Source organism: Plectropomus leopardus, chromosome 7 (assembly GCF_026936395.1).
Source record: "Plectropomus leopardus strain MGB_pleo_1.0 chromosome 7, ASM2693639v1, whole genome shotgun sequence".
Taxonomy (NCBI): Eukaryota; Metazoa; Chordata; class Actinopteri; order Perciformes; family Serranidae; genus Plectropomus; species Plectropomus leopardus.
Window position 1 is genome coordinate 35,458,357 of NC_142182.1, and position 24,432 is coordinate 35,482,788.

The 24,432-nt window shown below is 38.4% G+C and overlaps 1 protein-coding gene across 1 annotated transcript in view; it reads left to right on the forward strand.

Annotated features, from left to right (window-relative positions):
- The window catches only part of slco3a1a (solute carrier organic anion transporter family member 3A1a), a 50,278-nt gene that overhangs the window by 22,807 nt on the left and 3,039 nt on the right, over positions 1-24,432 (forward strand). The window contains exons 3-9 of the mRNA XM_042496342.2: positions 16,614-16,712; positions 16,802-17,074; positions 18,444-18,608; positions 18,702-18,900; positions 23,087-23,255; positions 23,743-23,915; positions 24,129-24,193. Of these exons, the coding sequence (XP_042352276.1) occupies positions 16,614-16,712; positions 16,802-17,074; positions 18,444-18,608; positions 18,702-18,900; positions 23,087-23,255; positions 23,743-23,915; positions 24,129-24,193 (1,143 nt within the window). The remainder of the gene's footprint in view (positions 1-16,613; positions 16,713-16,801; positions 17,075-18,443; positions 18,609-18,701; positions 18,901-23,086; positions 23,256-23,742; positions 23,916-24,128; positions 24,194-24,432) is intronic.

The following is a 24,432-nucleotide window of genomic DNA, read 5'->3' on the forward strand; positions in this document are numbered from 1 at the left end:
TACAAACAAATATTTGCATAAATTCTAAATCAACAAAATATGAGTCTAAGCCAAGGTAATGCCTTTAAATTGGAGAAAAGCAGCAACTCCTCACATTTGTAGCTGGAAACTGAAAATGTTTGCTAAAAAATTAAAAAACATTGAAACAAACAATGAGTTAATAATCACATTAATAATTTTCACTTGACTAATTAATGACTCCATCGTGCATCATGTATTCTAATGTACTACTAAAACTACATATATTGAACTTGTTTTTTTAATCTGTTTTTCTCTTATTGTGTATTGGATTATTATTTTTTTTAATCCATAAGAATTGAGAATAAATTGTGCATTTTTAATAATATAGCATATCCACACCTGTTGAAATACATATGATTTTTAGCATTTGTCTTTTTTTAGCTTGACAGTATTGTGATCTGTTTGAAAAGTTTGATAATGAATGAAATATTTGTCACTCATGAGCAGGGTCATGACAGGGGTAAATCTGCATTAAATGTTACTTCAAGTGGCATTTCCCAAATAATATTTATGGTCACAACAAGCTTTGCATGTCTGACATTATGAAATGAAAGACTGGCGTCTGCATAAAATATTGCTGTGTTTTGTGTTAAATTAAATGGAAGCTGATGCAATGAAACAGCACAGTGCATGAGGCTCAGTGAAAGTACCTGTAAATAAATCATTTGGTTATCAGTAGTCTAAACTCATATTAGGAGTCTAAATACAAGAAGTCTTCAGCGAGGCCCAGCGTTAAACTCCCATTTCAGGCCGTGACCTCTCGGAGGCTTAGATTGAGCCTGAGCTCAGCTTAACGTGACAGGGCGTTGAGGAGACACTGAGAAGTGGGTGTGTCGGCCAGCCGCAGCCCGGTCAACGCTCTGCAGTAAACCCTGCTGCTTCATCCTCAGGGTCAAAATGCTAATAGTTCTAAACGTGGCCTTCAAGCTGCACTTTTTATGCGGCATCCATTCTGCATCGGTGAAACCGCTTCAACACTCATCTGCTCGGTTGAAAGTTAGAAGCTGACAAGACGAGAAGATTTTGATGTGAGATCGCAGACAGAAGTGTGCCAGTTTCATATTTTAGATGATTTGACGTAAGCGGAAGTCAAAGCAGGATGATCCTGATGTAATGGCATTTCAGTGAGAGTTGAGAGCCTACTTTAAGCTTTGGCTTGTTATTTAGGTCATGGCTGTGTGGAGCCAACAGGGTTACTATAGGCTACAGCTGATCAACAAACCATCTCAGTATTTTGTTTTGGGATTTTTTCTAAATAAATAAAAAATTAATTCATCAATCAACAGAGAAATTGAAGATCACACCTCGAGACAAATGTTCAGTGTTTCCAGCCTCAGAAATGTGAAGATTTGCTTTAAATATGAAAGTAAACAGATTATTTGGGGTTTTTAACTGCTGAAAGACTAAATATGCAATTTTAATACATTGCCTTTTGCTGTGGTTAATTATAACAAGCAGTCTTGTTATAATTTACAATTTCACTTTTTTCTTATGTAATATAATAGAAGACAAATAAACCACTAAAAAACCCTTTGGACAAAAATGTAATGCATGAAAAATGCATTTCAGCGCTGAAAACTGGGCTGTTTTTCATAGGACAAGCTTTATTAAGCTCTTATTATTATTATTATTATTATTATTATTATTATTATTATTATTATTATTATTATTATTGTTATTGTTATTTATTATTATTATTATTATTATTATTATTCATTTGTCAAGCTTTATTATTTTATTATTAATTGAATTAAATGTGCAGTGGCACAAACATTTACTCTATAAGATTCTTGAGATATTTTTCCTCAGTAAGACTTCCTTCTCTCAGAGTGAACAATGTTTCATCTTGACGACTGATGTTGACATTGATACTAAAAGCCACTAAGGTCTTTAATGCTGGTAGTACTTACTTGTGGATCACTGAAGATTTGGTAGCCATAGATATCCCCTGTAACCTCATCAAAATAGACTTCACCTCAGAGGCAACTTTTGCAGACCTTATCTGTTTATTATTAATCCTGCAGGCATGAGGGGGGCTGACTTTATATAACAGCAATCTGCAGAAACTGATGTCATACTGCCATTGTGCCTGAAGTTTGGATTTTGTGTCACATCAAACATGCACAGAAGTTCAAGTCAATCGTATTTAATCTCACTAAGGGGATTGATTGATTTAGATTAGCTCATTTCCTCTCAGTGAGCTGGCACTTGCTGCTCACAGGTCGACATCATCAGGGAATCGCTGTGCTGTGAGTCTGCAGGATTAGGGTGTTAGTAAAGATGTGAAAGAGGAAGTGGTGCTTCAGTTAGATATTGTTTGAGAAATGGAAGATAAGAGTTTCATCAGTTCCCCTCAGAGTGCCTGAAGACAAATGACTTCGAGAGTCAGATCAGATGTGACTGCGAGAAAAGTAAAATAAAAAAGAAATAGACAAACCAGTTCCTTGGGATTTATCTTGGCTGAAATAAATTTGATTAACATTTACAGAATTGATACATTGATCACTATGTGGTCATAGCTGATTATAACATCATGCAGGTGCAAAGATTTTTTTTCACCAGATAAAGTGGGCAATCATTTGAAAATCACTAATAATAATAAATAATAACTTAATTTATATAGCACCTTTTAAAACAGAGTTTACAAAATGCCAAACAGTCCTAGTGAGCACAAGCAAGACGAAACTCAGTTAGAGTTAGGATCAAATTAAAACAAGTGGACAAATTGTGCAAGATGCAGGATGCATGATGTCAATATAAAATAATACAAACAAAAAGACCAGTAAGCAATAAAACCATATAGCAAAATAGCTAAAACATGAATAAAATAAAATTTAATAAAATAAATAAAAATAAACAACTGATGTCATAGCTTCTAATTAACTAATGAACTGATGTCTAAATGCAGTTTTTCATGGCAGCAGGTTGTGAATCATGTGAAATGGGATGCATGCTGTTTAAAAGGTCATTGTTTAACAGGTTATAAGTAAAAAGTGTCAACCTATTAAAGTAAACCAAAAAACCACCTCAGAAAAATGTCAGAGTTAAACCGCACACAGCTGCACATCGCATGCAGTTTTGAGAGGTGAGGAATTAATATGGGTCAGGTATGTTGCTCTAGTTTTGTCAGGTGATGTGTTTGTGTGAAAACATGTATGACCTGACTACTTTTTGTTGTAAACACATCTTGTATGTGTGTAGAAAGTCGTTTTTGCCTTGAATAAAGGCTTCCTGCAGTCAATCCATGAAGCTTTTATGTGTAACATCAATGGTGATAACTTAACTGTGGCCTCCCCCTTAACAATAGAGTCCACAACCACCAATCACTCTGATTGCATGTGGAAACTGTAAATCTTGGCGGGTTGGACATGCAGAACTTCATGGTAATTTACTGCCCAGCTCAATATTCTGGCTCCAGTGGCAAAGAAAGAACGAGGCTCATGCCTTTGTGAGCAATCGTGAGGGGTGCAAAATTGCAATTTGTGGGGCATATGTTGCCAAGATGGACATTGCCTTTTTCCCCATGTTTTTAAAAGAAATCAAACCAATTCGCTCATGTCAAATAGCATGTGAAAGGGTGCCTGAACACAGCACAAGAAAACTGATCACGATACAGGTTTCAAAGGGTTAATCCCCACTGGACAAACGACCAGAAAATACAGAGCTATCCAAAGTCAGATATGTTTGTATATGTCAGAGATGCGGATAATACCCACAAGAATACATTGTATCTTTGACAGATCCTATCTTGACATATCTCCATAAACGGACAAAATTGGACCCTGAAAAGTCCAGAATCAGGATACTCATCTGTGAAATATATATAAAATATCCTACAATGTATTCTGCTAAGGATCTATGTGTCGGATCTTTTCATATATTAACCAGCATCTTTGACGTATGCTGTTTCAGATATCAGATATAAATGTACCTGAATACCCGACGGATATGATTCCATATATTTAATGCATCTTTGATATCCTTAAATATGCATATATCCTGAATTCAAATCTGCTAAAGATCTTTGTCGCATTTTTCATATATTAACTGCATCTTCGACGTATCCTCTTTAAGATATCAGATATAAATGGACCTGATACCCGACAGATGTAATTTCATATGTATAATGAATCTCTGATATCCAGAAATACATGTAATATTCTGCAATTCAATCTGTTAATGAGCTTTATATATCAAATGCATCTTTGACGTATCCTGTTTAATATATCAGACATACGAAATATGGAGCTATCCAAGGACAGATATGTTTGTATTTGTCAGGGATGTGGACAATATCTAGAAGAATATGCACTGCATCTTTGATGGATCATATCTTGATATACACAAACATTAAATAAATAAGGCATTTACTTTTTGTAGACCTTGCTGGGTGGCGATAGCTCAGTCTGCAGGGACTTGAGGTGAAAACTGGAGGATGGTGCCCTTAAGCAAGTCACTGAAGCTCTAACAGCTTGGAGCTCTGAGTATGTGTTAGCTCCATCAGTCTAACATCTCTCTGCAACTAATGCATGTCTATAGGTCCTGCGTGTGCGTGTGTATATAATTAAAAATAACAGAGTGTTACATTAAATGTCAACAATTATTGTATCATGTAGATCTTAACTAACAGATCCAAGCCGACAGACAATGGTAGTCATGACACAACGACCGTGACAGATCATCAAACCAACCAACCAAACACAACACAAATTGCCACCTCAGCGTTACATCTGACATTTTTGTCAAAGTTATTATTCTTATTCTGTGACAACTTAACATTATGTGAGGTGTTTCATAAAAGTTACATGTATTTTTTTATTTTTTATTTAACTTTTTATTTACAGCAGATAGAAAGGAGATATAGAGAGATAGTCAGGGCATGGCGGCCATATATAGATAAAAAGGGATAAGGAATAAAGATAGACAGAGAGATAGAGAGGTAAAACCAGAGATAAGGGATAGAGATGAGAGATGGATAGTCGTGGCATGGCAGTCACAATCAATAATCAAACAGATCAGTCGGCACGGCGGCCAACCAAAAACACAACTCAGACTTAAAGAAAATAAAAATGGCCCTTACTATTCGTAGATCTAGTTTGGCTGCAAGTCTGGTGTGGGAACCAGAGGGTGTTGAGTTGGAGTCCAGAAGTCCAGCGTGGACCACATGTTAAAGAGTGTGGACTGGTAGAAAGACAAAGACTACGAGATATAGAGGGATAGTCATGGCACAGCGGCCAAAAACATAACACAGACATAAGGCCCATTCACACAGGAATATTATTACCTAGGGACCTCATGGTATGTCGAAATTACCTCCCAGATCTGTTTTTCATGGAGCGCATTCGCACGAGCTAAGCGATGGCTGTCTTTTACCCAAATGTACTGACAATATAATACTAAATTTGTAACACAGTAGATGTATAATCATAAATTCATGATCGATAATGAGGCTTATTTTTTTCTCTCAAAATGAGACAACTGATAAAGAAGTACATTTATTGATATAACAAACTAAATGTGTTAAAAACGATATGCAATTAAAAAAGAACTTGTATATAAACTTGTGTATGTATCCCCTCACCACGTCAGCTGCTCCTGAATAATATATTTTCTCCTTGTTTTTAATTGGCTGGTTGTTCCCCTTTAAGGCAGAATGTATGCAGAGCTGTTGTTGTACTGGATAGCATTAGATTGTAGGTGTAGCTAATTAAGTGACCATGCAGCTTTCATCCTCACTTACACTGAAGGTCAAATTTCAGTACTTACAGCCACTAGATTGCCAATAATGGATTTCATCTGCAGACTGGAAGAAAAAACATTGGTCCAAAAATGTTGGTCTGTTTTAAAAAAAAAGGAGAATTTCTGTGTCATTCAAATATATATTTTATATATATAGTGTGATTGACGTGCACTTAAAATAGCTTGTTGTCATCACATGTTAATAAAAGCCTATGTTACGTTAACAACCAGAAGATACATGTTTTCTCTGTGGGCAGGCTGATGAGACTTTATTCCTTTTTTCTCTGTAAAATAACAATGAATTTTTTGTCTAATTAAAGTTCTCATGTTTTCAATAATTGTAATATCACTCATGATTTACCGTTTTATATGTAATCTGTGTTTTATATGTAATCTGAACTATGTTATTAGTTTTTAATGGATTTTAATGGAGAAATTCTTTAACCATAAACAAAAAAAATTAGGTTCACACCCCTGTTTCAATCTTTACTAGATGGATTCTCAACACTTTACTCTCCTGCTTTCACAAATTTAAAAAAAGCAACAGATTTTTAGACTATTACAGAATTTTATCTGGGGAAACCCTATGATGTGATATGGGTTTGATTTTTCTGTTTGTTTTTTTTGTTTGCTTGCTTCCATTGGTGTCCATTATTTATTTATTTATTTATTATGTTATTGTTAGGATTTTATTGATTTATGTATTGATATTATTGATATAATGATTATTCATTTATTCCTCACCCTTCATGCTCACCAAAATACCCTCCATTATCTAATGTTATTGAATGAGTTAGCCAGCAATGTAATTTGCTAAAGCTTCTTTAACGTAAATTTATAATATCTTTCCATATTATTACCATTTACAGAGAAACATTTTTCACCACAGTATAACATTATAGCTTCAAATACATAAGTTATACATCTAAAAGAAAAGATAACACAGAAAATGTTGGAAGATTTCTGAAATACTCACCAAATGAGGATTTCTTTGGAATGATAACGGTTAAAGGTCCACATAGCTAATTAGAAAGTGCCCGCCAAGCTAAGGGTCCAGAAAGTTCCCGAAATATAACAGTCGGAGCGTTCAAAATCTGGCGGTCAATAGGATGCGCATGACCTCTCTGACTGACATGCGCAGTAGGTGGGGTCAGTCTGAGTTACTGGGCAGTTCATATTTTTCCCATAAACACACACACACACATCTGGACATAAAGGTATAACACTGGAATTTTTGGGCTAAATTAGGATCAAAGTATTGTGATTTATTGTATTACCTGTAATGTATTGTATTCCCTTCTGTGAGATATTTCTATAAGCCCAGTTGAGTTTCTAACTTTTTTTAGTGGTGCGAATAAATAAATAAAATTGAAAAAAATGTATGGTCTAAACATGTGGTCCAAACAAGTCAGACCAGTTTTTTAAAGTCTTTTGGGGGGCTAAATTAAGCAGACCAGATTTAGCCCAAAAACTAAAAAAATATCTAAATGACATCTGGTGCTCGATGTGTAGTCCTGTGCAAATATGACTTTAGAGAAAATAAAAATAACACTTACTCTTTGTAGATCTCACTGGACAGCAGTAGCTTAGTTTTCGTGACATGGAATTTGTCATCTTATAGATGTAGATGAAAACAACTTTTTTTAAATTGAAGATGAGCACAAATGTATAAACAACACATCATTTAACTGAAAAACCAGACAATTAAATTTTAAGTTTTGTAAATGCAACAACATAAATTGTTTGGTTGTAGGTCATACCAAACTGTGAGTCCTGAACTAAACAGTTTAGTGTTTATGCTCAAATATTAACATGTTTTGCTTTTGTAGCAAACCAGCATAATTACTATGCAGCATTACATCTCACTAACTAGTTGATAACATAGTCCAGCTAAGACCACATTACAGAGTGTGGACTGGTAGCTGGAGCGGTGCCAGTTCACCTCCTTGACACTGCTTAGGTGCCCTCCGGCAAAGCACCAAGGCTCTAACTGCTTGGAGCTCTGACTATGTGTCAGCTCCATCACTCTGATATCTCTCTACAACTAATGCATAAAGGTCTATAGGTGTGTGCATGCATGCGTGTGTGTGTGTGTGTGTGTGTGTGTGTGTGTGTGTGTGTGTGTGTGTGTGTGTGTGTGTGTGTGCGTGCGTCACACACATCCTTAAACAGTATTGGACCATGAAAAATCCAGAATCATGACATCTCTCTGTGCAAAATTCATGAAATATATTTACAGTATGACTGGTATCTTATAGGACATATGTACAGACAATATCCAGAAGCATATGCAACAGATAAGATATTTTCCAGATACCTATGGATATGTGAAAGATAAAATTGTATACCACTGGATCTTTCAGACTAGCTGTGAGTTCCTTTGTCTTTGTAAGATTTCTGGGGTAAGGGACACATAACCTTGTGTTTCTAACAGAATATACTATAGATAAATATTACAACATTAGCAAGTTTAATGTTAAACATGTAATCCCTAACATGCTTGTGTAAAGATCTCGACCATAGATGATTTGGTTTTTGGGCCAGTTGAGACAGTAATGCAGATCCATGAATATGTTGCTCAGATTTCTTTGTATCTGCAGTTGCATGAAAACCTGTTGATGGTTTTTTTTCAAGATCTGTGATCTTTGTGATATACAAATCTGGTATCTTAACAGATATGTTACAGATATCATCTAAGGTAACGTAAGGTAAGGTAGATTTATTGGTCATTTTTAAAACAAAGTTTAAAAAACGAAAATTTATTGGTCCTTGATCCTGCTTCATCTTTGAGTTGAAAGTTCAGCTGATTAGAATCAGCAGCTATTATGTAGATTCCATCTGGTTGCTTGGTGATGTTGCTGCTGATGGCATCGTTCAATTCCTGCAGTGCATTTTTGTAACTTGCATCAGAGTCCTTATGGCACCCAAAAGTAGCGAAACCGTCCCCTCATTCACTCACTCACTATTCACTATGTAGTGTGTATTAAATAGTGCACTATGTAAGGAATAACCAAATGAGATTTCAGACAGGAATTTTGTTTCTCCCGGAAAAACACGACCACATTGCATTGTGGTAGACGGGAGTTGAACATAGTGTACATCATATGTACACTCAAATTTGCTGTGTATTGTGGACATTTTATAGTGCACTATATAGCGGATGAAATTAACAGCAGAAAATTCGGACACCACTACAAAATGGCAAACACACTATGTAGTGCACTATATCCGTGATAGGGGGATGGTTTCGGCCACAGCTAATGTCTGCCCATCCAATGCAACAGCTTGATCTGGGAAGTTAGGGGTTAATCATGACTCTGTAAAGATGTGTGCAGAGCAGTCCCAGATCCCCTGCTGTGGAGTGAGCCAAAATCACATCTCATCCGCTTCACTCTAGTGCATCAGACATAAGACAGAAGAAGGCTTGGTAGAGGAACAGCTCTCTGTCCAGGTCGTGTTAGACTCGCCCCAACACCGGCTATTCTCCCCTCCTCGTCTGTTGCCTTTGGTTTAGTTTCTCCCCTCTGGTCTGACTCACCCTTCGGCACCGTCCACCAGTGGAGATCTTATCGAGGTCCGCTGCACTCAGTCCAAGCCCCAAACAACTTCTCCCAATGCTGACAAGTGCCACTCTATCATAGAAAAAGTCGTGTCTCAGCAGAGGGGGCCATTGTAATGAGAAAACAGAAAAATATAGGGAAAAAGTAGCAAGGATTTGCGGAGCTACCAGCTGCTGCATCTACATGCGCTGCTGCTGCCATAGCGGACAATCATAAACATCATAATTATGGATCTGCTACAGATCAGATCTTCCAGGATACTCTCCCAACATGTTATGGATATGTGACAGATTCCAAAACTTTTATACTGTTGGATATTTCCAGATACAGGTCCTTTTTGTCCAGTGCCCAGTCCAGAAAACACAAACACTTATTGTGCAAATCTGGAAACAGCTGTATGTTTCTGTGCACTTGATGAGAGGAGAGGAAACGTGTTGCCAGGAAGAAGCAGCCATGTGGTTGTTAGGTGTGGTGTGTGTTGAGGTGTGCCTCAGTCTTTTGTGTAACTGTCAGTGTGAGTGATGCCACCGTAATTCATGCAGGAAATAGCCTGTGCTCGTTCTGACATCTCTGGCTTGTTTGAGTGTTTCTCTAGAGTCTCCATCTTGAAAATGTCCTCACGCCCCAGCACAGATGATGTTATGGCCTGATCTACAGCAGAGGAAGAAGACAGAGTTTTTGTTTGAGAACTCTTTAAATCGTACGGTCTTAAAAGTTTATAGTCACTTTAAATGAAACCTTGGGTTTTTGTGTCTGCTTTATGCACTTCTTCCGTCCCGACACTCTGCTCTCAGCTGACCCTCCAACATAAAAGTGATGTTTAGGCCCCACAGAGCTGAGGAACTTCTCTTCAGTCCACATTTAGCTCACTCTCAGTTTCAGTCTGGCCTCTCGTGAAAGTGGCACAAGCTGTTGTTTAGCCTGTAACATCACACTGTCCCTCTGCTCTTATATAGCTCAGGGGATTACTGAGCCAACTTGGGCCGGATTAATAGAGGAGGAGCAGGAATCCCCTTTGTACAGTGAGAGCATGACATAAATGGAGGACTGTGCAGGCGCAATGCATCTGACATTTTGATTACCACGAGCTTTGCTGTTTAACCTCACGCTATGTTGCTTTATAATCTTAACCCTCTGACTCAGATGGGCTAAAGAAACTAAACTTTGGGACGAATAGTTTTTAAATGCCAGTCATCTTTGTGGGGGACCTTGTATCTGTGTGGAATGGCATAGAATCGCCTGGCGCCACATTAATGTCAGGAGTGATTTAATGAAAAGTGCAGCTCAGCCTGTTATAGTTATCGTCTCCTCCATCCTGACTCAAAGAGACACTACACCCCAGTCCAAAAAACATATTTTTCCCCTTTTACCTGCAGTGTTATTTACCAATCAATATTGTTTTGGTGTGAGCTGCCAAGTGTTGGTGATACCCACCGTAGAGATGTCTGCCTTCTCGCCTGTATAATGAAACTCGATGTCACCCGTCTTGTTGTGCTCAACGTGCCAAAAAATGGATGTGAAAAACTCAACAGTAATGTCTCTTTCCAGAAATCATGACCGTTTATCAAGATCACCCACAGACCTTGTTGTAAGCAGTTTCATGTAGGAACTATTTTTCTTTCCACTAAAGCACACCAGTCAACTGTCTCACTGCACAGAAGGTAGCGTGCATCTACTCAGGGGCGAGAGGCTCATGACAGCACAAGATGTAAACATTCATGGTGTCCTCTATGGCTGAGTTTTAAAGTGGTGCTAGGTGAGCTAGCAGAAGATGCATGCTTTGATTATGTTGTGTAGGGCTGGGGATTGAAACCTGGTTCTAATAAGGACCCAGTTCTGTTTTTGTTTTTTGTTAATTAACAAAAAACTTTTAATTAACAAATAACCTAAACATTACTAAATCTAAATAGATAAATAGCACTACAGGTAAGAGGACCTTTTTTTATTTTTTTTTTTTTTGGGGGGGGGGGTGTACTGTCGCTTTGATTTTTGCATAGAGTTTTTTGCTGAGGCATTTGGAAAGTCTATAAGATGGAAGTGCTTTTGTGTGGTCTTGTGTGTATTGATGTAGAAATGCTCTCCAAGTGTGAAGATAGAAAGCATGACGTCAAGGACCTTCCATTTTTGCTTAAACCACAAGTGCACTTACATGTGAAATATTCTCATCTACAGTTTGAACAAAATATAAAAAAAAACATCCCTCTGTGTTCTTTGACGGGAATACGTGGGTGTGCATTTGTATAGTTAACAGATATATTAAGTCAGCTTTCCAAATGTAGTTGGTAGGATATGGGATGCATCTGTGGCTTAATTAATATCTGGAAAAGGATGAGCCTCATGGACAGCAGCTCTTCCAGCCTTTTCTGTTGGTCTCTAAACAAATTAGAGGGAGACAAAAACACTCAAGTCGAGTTTTGTTATTGAATTACATCTGACATGCTCCTCTGAGAGTATAATTCACAGGATACTAAAAGGCGATCTACAACATGAACAAATTAGTTTGTTTTGTACTTATCTCGTAACAGGACCGCTAGCAGGGAAAAAGGATTTCGAGGCAGTTTAGGAAAGTGTGTTCCAAAGATTACCCATGGCTGCGGTGTATTGTCCTTCATGGAGATTTAATGTCTTTAACTTTGGGTTGTTTTTTTTTTCTCTCTTCAGCTTAATCCTGTTGTGACAAACATGGAATGTGTCTCTTTACAGCATGTACAGGCACAGTGGTCTTTTTATCTTTGACCTGAGAGCAAAGTTGGCTGATTTGAAATAAGAAAAGGAGAAAGAATAACTGCAGCACAGAGGTAGACAGGCAATAAATGTTAGTCTGTGTGTGCCCAGGTAAATCCTTCATTTACAGATTAGCTGGTATTTATGATTCCTCTGCTCTGCTCTGTTCTGTTCTGTATGCAAATAATTTCTCTGAAGGAATCATTTGCAAGCAGGCAAAACTTTATTTGTACAGAACCTTTCATTGCAGGTGAAAGCACAATGTGCTGCACAGTGTATGAGCTATCATGGACCTTGCAGCTATAAACACTATTTGGATGGTTCAAAGACTATTTAGAAGGAGATATGCACACATTCAACTATCTCAGATGCAGCTGTGTATCGTTTTAATCTTGAGAAAAGAAGATCCCATCACAATTTATTGGTTATACTTACTTACTCAGCCCTGTGATGGTCTGGCGAACTGTCCAGGGTGTACCCCGCCTTCCGCCCAATGACAGCTGGGATTGGCTCCAGCCTGGGGGGGCCCTTACGAGGACAAGCGGTTACAGAAAATGACTGACTGACTGACTTACTTACTCTGGACTTTTGTCAAGAGTAATTACATATTTTTTACAACATTGATCTTAAAGATCGTTTCATGAATAATACATGCGGCGAGATAAGATTATAATTTAAATAATTTAGATCAGCAACCAACCAGAAATAATTAATTACATCAAAACAGTTTTAAAAAGTCAGAATTAAATTAAATCAAATAACAATACCAAGTCGACCAAAAAAAAAAAAAGATGAGACACATGAGCTAAAACCAATAAAAAAGGTAGAAATAAAATAAAATATAAACATTAAAAGAGCATTAAAAGGCACAACTAAAACACTTTCAGTTTAGTTTTGAAGGCCAAAAGCACTGGATTACACCCAAAATGATAGAGTAGGATGTTCCAACAGCTTAAGGCAGTTTCACTATTTTTTAATAAATATTTGCAGAAGATAAAGGAATGAGCTCCTGTATACACTGTCTTACTTATTGCTGGATATTTTTTTAAATTTAATTGAGCTAAAGTTTTGGTTCTTCAGACTTTTATCAGACTAATAAGCAGCATCACTGCAATTTGATGCATGAACACACAAAAGTGCAACAGTCGGACAATAACATTAGAATAAAAACACGAAACATATACAACATATAAATCTATACAGTGTTATTAAATCCATAAACATTTCCCAAAATGTTGAGCTATCGTTTAAGTCAAACTGGAGAACAGAACAGACAGTTTAATATTTAACATGTCAATCAATATAACAGCTCGCAAAGAGGTGAAAAGAAAGTTTCCGTGTGGAACACCTCACAGTCAGTGCATTGGGCTCCAGTTGGTGGAGGAAAAATGAGGCGGACTCTGCTCAAGCACTATGGGACTTAATACTTTGCTTATGTTTTGACTACAAGATCCAGTTCATGTTCATGCCAGCTTAATCCCATTGTAGGAGACTCAACATGCTGCATGCTTTCCCTCTACTGGCTTTGACCTTAAGGGGAAAAAAATACTATCAGAAATATTTTTAGTTAATCTTTCATGTGAAGATTATCACCAACTTCAAAATTGCCTTGTTTCCTGTGCTTAGGCAGCAGATTGATAAGAAGGCATGGGCCCTCGTAGATTAGTGATCTCTTCCAACATGCGAGGCTCGGGCTGTGCCACAATGTTATCATCAAGGAGACAGCGTCTCTTAAAGCAAGCAGGGGTAGGCGCGGATCTCGATGGAAACATTTATCTTCTCAGCAGTCTCGGACTCGTGGGTTAGCTCAACCGTCATCTCCTGCAAGGTGATTTAACTAACAAAATTTCCTCTTTGAGGTTTCCTGTGGTGAAAGCAATTGTGATGTAGTTGCTATGAAAAGACAACACTCAGTTTCTAAGGAAACACTCCAAACAGAGAGTGCACACAGGCATCATTTGCAGCACCACAGGCAAATTCGCTAGTCAGTCACGTAGCCACTGCAGCCCTCCTTCATGAAAGTGCCGTTAAACTGCACAGTTTCATTGGTGTCTGTTAAACGCTCCCTGATGTGCCTCAGCAGCTCTTTCCTGTGTGTTTGTGGGTGTGAATCCCGCTCTCTGTCTGTACATCCAGGTGATTAAATGCTGTTTTGTTTAGTTTTTTCAGCTTCTTGGTTTAAAACTGAAGTAGGAAGAAACTGCCTGTCCTTGCACCTCATGCACACACATCTGTGTCTTTTCATTTCCGTGTTGGTCCGACTGTCAACCGCAAAGATGTTTCAGTTGTATGAAAAAAAAACTGTTCTGAACATAAAAGCCCCTTTTCTTTTGTTTCACTCCTCGCTTTGCCTAAATGAGCCTGTTTACACAATGTTAAAGGTACGGAGCCACACCTAAGCAATCTGTGAGCCATTTCCTTTATGTGAAGAATAAACTATGATGTGAATGAGGCCACAATTATGTGAATGTGTTGACTCCCTTCCTATGTGGGTGGTCAAGGCAGGGAAGCAGACCATGCATCCAACTCCCAGCACTAGCAGAGACGTACAGAGCTTAGTCACAGTTTCCACGCTTGTTCATTAAGTGGCTGCTCCTGGCATTTGGACAGCATCTTACTGGATGCTCTGTGCTGATAGCAGTTCAGGCCAACCTGCAGCCAGTAAAAAAGGGGATGTTTTTAATGCTGCAGGGCCAAAGGAGGAGGAAGTGGGGCAGCAGACATGATTGAATTTTAATTTGATGGTCATTTGTAGCAAGCGTTGCCTTTTCTTTGTGAGTCTCAAGCTTAAAATGAGATGTGGTTTGTCGCTGTTTGCCAGATAAAAGTGCACAGTCCAACAGTGCAGTCTAATAATACCACAGATCACAGGACATACAGTCAGGGAGAAATTTGTCTCCCAAATTGAGCTTTGAGTCTTCATTATTTGCCTGCAGTCCTGAGTCACAGCAACAGGCTCTCACCCCACTGACAGCGCTCTAATGAGGATTTTGGATCAAGCCTCACATTTTATCTCCAGCTGCCCACCAGAGCAGATCGGGACAAAACAACTGGTTTCTGTTGTCAGGTGTCATCCTCACAATGTGTGTTTGTTCTGTGTGAGGGTGAGAGGCCCGAGCTGTGTCATCATAGCGAGTACAGTCACTGTGTGTGTGTTGTTGCTGCACTCGCCTTGTGGTTTTTAAGCGGCTGATTTGATCTTTCATGACAGCTAAAACGTTTCCCTGTTCGCTGTCTTTTTTAACACTGCACCTCCTGAAAAGGCAACGCAAGAGTGGAGCTGATGAAACGCAAAGGACATGCGAAAATTTGCAGCATTTCTGTGTATTTTATCATTTTAGACTGAATGTTTTATTTGGTTTTGATTACTCATTTTGACTTTTTAAAATGGCGATTGTTTTTTTTTTTTTTTCATTTTTCATTTTATGACCTAAAGTATGTATTTCACCACAGTGTTTTCTACTTTTTCCTCAGCAGCAGTTTGTTGGATTTAAGTCATGAGATGTCACACTCTCGATCAGTTTATGGTCAGATGGATCAGAGCTGTTCGGATCCGATTGATGGATTATTAGTTTGTAAGAGACGGCATGGCCTTGCATCAGATTATATCTCCCGCAGCTGGTTTCATCTTAAGTAGTTTGGGAAAATGATCAACAACACCATATGAATGAGAGGTGAAGTTTCACTTTCACTACACTTGGCTAATTGCTGCTCTGTCTGTGCCCAGAATACACTCTGCAGCAAGAGACACAGAGAAATCCACCTCCAAAAGAAAAACACTTAATGTAGCAATAAATGCAAAAAATGTGGCAGTGTGTCATAAACAAATGAATGTGTGGGAAACACTGAATGATCCTTGATGTGGATACATTTCTAAAGTTGTTTTATTGCTTTGCACAATAAAGTGGAGATTTTTGTACTTGTTTTTTAAGTCATTCATGAATTCACTGGCATTGTTGCAAACCACACTGGCCTTTTATTATGTTTTTATAATAAAAGTTAAACTTACTTGTATGTGTCCCTTTGTCTAACTAATACAGACAATAAATAATAAATACAGTAGAACAGAAATGATAAACACAATTTATTGGGGTGCTGAGGTAGCTCCCTTGGTAGAGCGACTACCATTAAGAATTCATCCGTATAGCAGCAGTGCGGGTTTGAATCCGTCCTGTGGTCTTTCCTACATGTGATTCCCTCTCTCTCTGATGACTTTCCTGTCTCTCTGTCACTGTTAATAAAACAGAAATGCCAAAAGTTCATCAACAATATACTGAATGTGCAAAAGTTGATGGAACCTTTTGAAATCTCCCAGTATGGGGGCATTTATTGCACTAAATATAAAGGATCAGTCATACATTTGCCAGAGGAGTTTATAGCATCACTCAGAAGATATTAACAGTATAACTTCATGCATCTCATGATTTTGGTTGGTGACCTACACTACAATATACTGTTCTAATAAAACTATCCTACTTGTTTTGGGGCTTGTTATCATATGTATGAAAGCAACAGGTGGATGAAATCAAGCCAAGTAAACCCCTAAAGTTAATATGTGTTTCTCTGCAGGAATCCTCTTCTCCACGCTGGTGTTCGGGCCTGCCTGTGGCTTCATCCTGGGCTCCCTCTGCACGAAGTTCTACGTGGATGCTATCTTCATTGACACTGGCGAGTTTTATACTCCCCCAATGTTTGTGTTATTTTACCGTGCTCCTCTGTGTACGTGCTTTATTGACCTCTGCCGTGCCTCTCCACAGATAAGCTGGGTATCACTCCAGATGACCCGCGGTGGATCGGGGCCTGGTGGGCAGGCTTTCTCCTGTGCGGTGCCTTACTCTTTTGCTCCGCTCTCTTCATGTTTGGCTTCCCCCAGTCACTGCCGACCAGAGAGAGAGAGGAGGGGGCAGACAGCGAGCAGGTTATGCTTCCTCCCTCTCTGAGTGCAGACTATGATACTCCAAAGCCCAGCAATGGAGTTGTGCGCAACCACGAGCCTGCCAACAGCCCCACCTGCTGTCAGCAACTCAGGGGTGAGTGTGCAGTATGCAGTGCAGTGCTGCAGTGTTGTCATGCAAGGAAAATACACATTCTGTTGAAATATATGACATATATTAATGAATTTATTTTCTATATTTATTAAATGGGAATAAAATTAAATGTAAAATTATGATTTGGGTCTACAACTTAGACCTGCTCAGTGATAAAAGAAGTATTTAGCTCCTTTGAATATGTAACAGTATTGGTACTACAATGAAAAATGCTAAAACAGTACAGTAAAGTCCTTTGCTAACAATGTTACTTAAGTAAAAATACTATCAGCTAAGTGTATTTAGAGCATCAAAAGCAATGTTACTCATTATGCTGGTTGCCTGGAGAACTTTGCAATACTGCATTTAATTCACTGACTATCCACCAAGTTATTGCTATATTATAATAATATTACCATAAATATATATAGTATTATTAATCCTCAGGGACTTTTGGCATATTTTACATATTTTTCATTCTTCATTTCTTGATCATTTTGGCTGTGTTCATGCATATGGCATACATTTTTGCAAGACTGCGTATTTTTGTTTAATCTTGGAATTTCCAGCTCAGCTCCTAAAGTAAGTCTAAAATATACTGTGAACAAAATTGTTACATTCAGACTGTTAAGTGCAAAAAATGCACCATTTAAACCCATTCAAACTTCTTGATTCTACATACATTGTAAACATGCATTGTAATTTCTGGATGTCATTCTGGGCTTTTGCCTTGGAATTTGTCATTTTTACCTGATGATGTCATGTTTTACCAAATTTGGCATATGGAGAACATACATGCTTTTTCCACTAGATGCACTGTCACAATCAATGTTGCTATAAGTCATTGACATAACCCCAGCTGTGACCATCAAATGAAAATCTACTTTGCATGTAGTGTATTGAAAGTAACTTTTTGTTTTTATCTAAAAACATAGTGGCATCATGACAAAAACCTGGCATTCACAGGATTAAAATTCTGAAAATTAACGAGTATTTGATATTTATGATTAGGACTGATGTTGGTTAAACATTAATTCTATAATATTAGTGTATAACATTTTTTAAAACTTGATTCTGAAAAGCCCATTTTGTGCACACAGTATGTGTAATGTTAAAGTGGGCCCTAAGGGTTAATTTATTAATTGCTTATTTTTGCAAGGACAGTGCACACTTAAAAGTAATTGCACCATTTAGCTGGTAGCTAATTTGCATCTTTATCCCTCAGATTTTTTATTCTATTTTATTGCTAAACAAATGTAATCAAATGAGATCAGAGCAGAAGCCAAAACAGACAACAAGGGAGTCCTGTCTGTCCTGCTTACCAGCATGCCGGGATATTAATGATCATCCGTCTTTATTTATTTACGACTAGTGATCCCCAAGGTGACCAAGCACCTCCTGTCGAACCCAGTGTTCACCTGCATCATCCTGGCGGCCTGCATGGAGATTGCGGTGGTGGCTGGCTTTGCAGCCTTTTTGGGGAAATACCTCGAGCAGCAGTTCAACCTCACCACCACCTCAGCAAACCAGCTGTTAGGTCTGTGTTCACAGCAAACACACAGCAGTGTACACACTATATACAGTATTACACCAGTGTAATGATAAAGGTTTCAATCAATTTATTTTGAAGGTATGACAGCCATTCCATGTGCGTGTCTGGGGATCTTCATGGGCGGTCTGCTGGTGAAGAAGCTCAACCTGTCGGCGCTGGGAGCCATCCGCATGGCCATGCTGGTCAACCTCATCTCCACGGCCTGCTACGTGTCCTTCCTGTTCCTGGGCTGCGACACCGGCCCCGTCGCAGGAGTGACAGTGAAATACGCCAATGAGTAAGAGAGATGATGAATACATGGCAGCTATTTGTGTCTAATGTGAAAAATGAAAAATTTCCCAAACTACTACAAATGTGCTAAAATCTGAGAAATGTCCTAAAGTCCTAAAAAACATGCTAAAATCCTAGATACATGTATTGAATGCTGCAGCTGTCCCCTGACCTCCTGTCATTTTGCAAAAGTTAACCCCAAACAAAGCAAGTTGAATATTTCTGATCTGGTGACGATAACCACTCAAAGAGAGAATTATTTGGGGCTGTTTGGTGTTGCGGGGCAAGCACAGAATTTATGGTACTCTGCCCCCCTGTGCCCATGCCTAGAACCGCCCCCAATGGCAGTCAGTATTTATGTATTCAACTTGAACGAAATTAGACCAAATTAACGATTAGCTTAATATTTAATGTGGAGAGGAGAAGTCAGTTGTGTGTGTGTGTGTGTGTGTGTGTGTGTGTGTGTGTGTGTGTGTGTGTGTGTGTGTGTGTGTGTGTGTGTGTGCGTGCATCCGTGCATGCGTGTGTGTGTGTGTTACATCAGTTTAAAATGTGTATGGGTGTTTTAAAGGTGTATAAAAACTCTCTAAGGCAGCATAACCAAAACAAAGCAGGGCAGGAAGAAGCCGCAGCAGAGTGGAGGTTCAGCCACAGAGGGAGTTATAGCATGCTTATTACCCAAACAGTCTCAGGTGTTCCTAGTCGCTCTAACGATGCCCTGCCTGCAAAGAGAGCACACAGATAGGTGTGAGATAACAGCACAACAGCACAGAAATTACACCCGGGGGGTCGTCACAAATAGCACTACAGGTAAGAGGAAAACTATGTATTTAAGATTTTAGGGATGAACTGTCCTTTATTATGGAGAAGTATGATTCTGATGGAATGTGACTTCATGACACTTCAGGCTGCTCTCATGACGTGTTGCATTGCAGTCACATTAAATTGTGCTGCCTTCACATGCTCCTTGGAAATAACATATTTACTATATTTATCCATTACAAGCACAGGAACCGCCCTCCAAAGTCATAATTACAAGTGGGAAATTGGGAAATTTCAGTGATACGCAAGTTGCTGAGTGGTGATGTTTGTGTGACGTTTCAGGGCAGCAGAAATGGAGGAAAGCATGGAAACAGTGTCAACAAGTGATAGTAAAAAATTATATGTTCAGTTATTTTGTTCCGAGTTGCTATCATTTACTTTTAGTAGTTGCACATTTTAGCATCTACATCTATTAGCTGTAGCAAGCAAGCAAACATGGAACTATAAAGCAGCCAGGCCAGTTTCCTAACACTGATAACGTTATTTTATAACACAAGTTGCTGACTTGATGTCATAAATGCATAAACATGTCAGACAAAAGTCAATATTTGGTCAATGGTGAGAAACTTTTTTATTAATTCACATACTAAATATCAATTTTTGAACACATGTAAAGTGTATTGTCATTTTAATGTTAACTGCTGTCCATGTAGAGTGACCTAGATTAAATATAAAAAAATACAAAAAACATGAAATATACAAATATTTAAAGAATAAAATATATTAAAAAATATATAAATAAACTGGAAACAGCTATCAACCTCTTGTTTAAACGCTCTTAGCATTAAAATGCATCCCATCTTCATTGTAGCTTCCATGTTGTTTCCACTTTACGATCTCAAAGCACATGAACACAACAAAGTCGGAAGAAAGACTTCCCAACTCTGAAACTCCAACCTTCTGACATCACATGAACGCAGCATTCATTTAGTTATAATAACTTCCTGGATAAGTGGTCTTATGACAAGCTCCATTCACCCAAGATTTTCTGGTTTAGCTAGAAGTCAGCTTTTATAACAAAGCTGGTTTTGTAAGAACTAACTGATCATATGCAGTTTCAGCAGATCAGGAGCAGAGTGTTGTGTGATAAGATAATATTAAAGGCTTCATCCTCAGGAGGAAGTTCAGTTCAATGTAAAAACAGACCTCTCTGAGTAGATTTAGTAGAAACATAATGTGTAATTATATTATTATATACTCCATATTCCAGTGAGCCATAGAGAGTGAAAGAAATTAATTGTTTGTGTCCTATCATAAGGAGCCAGTTGTTCTAATAAATAAACATGAGCTGTAAACAACATTATAGCAGCCAAGGTTAGAGGATTTTATTGGCGGTGAGCCACAGAGGGTCTAAAAACATAAATAAAAATTCATATCACTGCCAGTCATCGGGGAACAGTGGGCTTTCTTTTTATTCAAAACAACTTTGTGTCGTCTCATCGTGTCTATAAAAAGATTTTCTATTCAGAAAGTGGCCTCGTGTTTCTCATGGCCACACAGACGGAATACAAATGTAACAGACTTTACTGAATCAGTCAGCAGTCCCATGAAAGAGTTTTGGAGCTAAATGATTATGCAACAGGACATTTTATTCACTTTTTTTTTTAAATGATGAGTCATAATGAATTACATTACCCTGTCACGAGCTGTTTATGTATTATAGCCATTTTTTGTCTGGAGGTGGGTTGTTTCAACCCCTGATGCCAGTAACAAAAACGCTAATGCAGTTTTTGAAGGGAAAATGGCAAAAATGTCTTTTTTTTCCTCAGTCTTCTTTGATAGTAAACTGAATCTTTTAGGGTTTTGGACTGTTGGCTGAATAAAACTGGAGACTTAAAGACATTAAAGGCATTTTGGACAGTATGAGAGCTTTAGGGTTGAGAACAGAAGTTACAATTAATCAATCAACATTATTTGTCCATTACACAGTAAATATCTTAATAAGGACACATTTTACACACGTATATACAGTCATTCACTTACTATTGAGTCCAAGCAAAGCCACTTGTGCTACGTGTTACATGGAAATGTCAGAGACCCTCTCAGCCAGCATGCCCCCTCAGCTCTAGATTACATCACTGGACAAGTGATTAATCAGAGGCTGTTAGACCCATCAAGCTGTTGACATTTTATTTTATTTTTATAATAACCCCATTGGGAAAAAAAACACAAAAAATGTCTCTATATCAGTGTGTAGTAGGAGGGCTTCATGCATCTAGATTTAGTATTATTTTTTAATATTGCATAATATAGTTAATATGCATTTTCTTTCTCAGAGTCCAAGGTAGGAATGGGACAGTATAGGATTTTACCACCGATTGTGTTGTGGCCAGTTTTGTGGATTAATCTGTGCTTAAAGAACTTTTAACATTGCTATCATTATTAGTGAAACTTGACTCAGACTGATGACTGTGCACTGTCATTATTTAATCAGCCTTTAAAAATCTTCTATAGGTTGTTTCCAAGTGAATTTCCATCACAGAGATAATCTGGAATATATTGTCCCAGCACCCACAGAGACTGCTGCTGGGAAACCAGCTATGACTCCGCAAAAACAGGCTGTAAACATACCAACCTTAAAAGATTTAAAATATAGAACGATATGACACCTTTTCAAATAATTGAGAACCTGTCTTTTCGACATTGTTTATTTATCACGAAACAGCATATATTGTGTCCTATCCTATCCTGAAATAAATGTTAAATTGCAAGAAATTTGTAGATTTAAAAAATTATTTTTTAAATATCTAATAATATGATAATAATAATGATAGTAATACTGTATTTTTTCTTTTTTTTCAAACACTTTCCCCAGGTAATTTCCTTGTTTTTTTTAACTTTCTTTTTCTTTTATCATTATTATTATTATTATTATTTTTAGTTTTAGGGGTTTTTTTTTACGTTTATTATTATTAACTAATTGTCAGATGCCAATTTTTTTTAATCATTTAATTTCTCATTGCTCATTCCTTAGGTGTCAAAGGATTAAAAATGGTGCCCCCAGTAAAAAAATAAAAATTCTTGTTTTGATACTGTTGTTTCACACACATTTTACAAGTATTAAGGTTTGATATCCAGCTGTATCCTTGCCTTTATTTGTTCTTTTTTCAATATGCAAGCATTTTTATTGTCTGTGTGGTGGACCTGCAGAAAATACTGACTTCAGAGTTTTACTACTTTCCTTTTTAGTAGCCTGAACCCAGCGTGCTCTGGAGCAGGTTAGCTGTGTAGTGCAGTTTCCATGGAGATGTTTAAAGTGGACCAGAGTCTCACTGATGAAGAGTGCTTCTTGGATTTTGTTTGTGCCACACACTTATATGGTTGCAGGAAATTGAAAGGATGCTCAGATTTCTCTCTATATGTCTGTGCAGGACTCTGCAGCCGGGTGAGAAACCAGAAGCTCAGTGCATGAGTCAATGCAACTGCTTCACCTCCTCCATCAGCCCCGTGTGCGGCTCCAACGGCGTCACTTACCTGTCCGCCTGCTTGGCTGGCTGCACTGGATCAGGCAGCGCTCGCACCGCGTCCAGCATCGCTCAGGTCTTTATCCCAAGTCATGTGACAGCAATCAGTGACACTTATCTTCTGATTGCTCCTCAGAAAAAAAACACTGAATCAATTACAAATGATGCAAACTCTTATTTTGACCTGCGTGAAAAGTGAAAATATATATATATATTTAAATAGCCCCAGTGTTTCACAGTCCTGTCGTCAGCTGGGCAGTCAAGTGGTGCTGTGGTTGTTACCAGATCAGATGCCGACTACAGATTAGCATCTTTTATATTCAAATCACATGCAGAGAGAATTTCTCTCAGCTCAGCAGCACCAAAATATCACGATTACTGTTGTGGCAGTAGTTTTAGTTTTTTGTTAAAGTGTAGATATAAAGTACAGGGTTGATAACAGGCTTTCCTCCAAATGTGAAAATAGCATGCACCAGCTATAACACATTTTCCCTGTCATTCAAAATACTTTTTATTCTTCGAACAGTTCTTGGTTGAAGCTGGTGGTCTTCTTGTCTTCACAGAACCTGACGGGATGCGCTTGTGTTTCCTCTGAGAGTGAATCCGCCACAGCCGTTCCGGGGAAGTGTCCGATGCCGGGCTGCCAGGAGGCTTTCCTCATATTCCTGTGTGTGATCTGTGCCTGCAGCCTAGTGGGCGCCATGGCCCAAACGCCCTCTGTTATAATCCTGATCAGGTGGGTTTGTGCTTATAAACGTGTGTGTGTGTGTGTGCGTGTGTGTGTGTGTGTGTGTGTGTGTGTGTGTGTGTGTGTGTGTGCGTGTGTGTGTGTGTGTGTGTGTGTGTGTGTGTGTGCAGTGTTTGTGAAGAGGATGTGAGTGCTTCCACCTGAACAGAATCTATAAGGAAAACAACACATGGTAATTTATTCTGTCTGCTTCTCTTAAAGGACCGTGAGCCCTGAGCTGAAGTCGTACGCACTCGGAGTGTTGTTTCTTTTGCTCCGACTCCTCGGTAAGAACTTTCACAGGATGACACATTCATTTCAGGCACTGTCTCTATATTCGCTCCAGCAGCATTTGCCACAGTGCCTGTTGAATGTGTGGAGGTTTACCAGAGCTCACTGGAACACGTTTCGATAATCTCGTCACTCAATACAGGCCTCCATCGACCTGAGGTGCTTTGTTGGTTTTCTTTATTTCGACAAAGAGACAAATCAGATCAGCTTCACAGTTTTAGAGATGATGACTCTG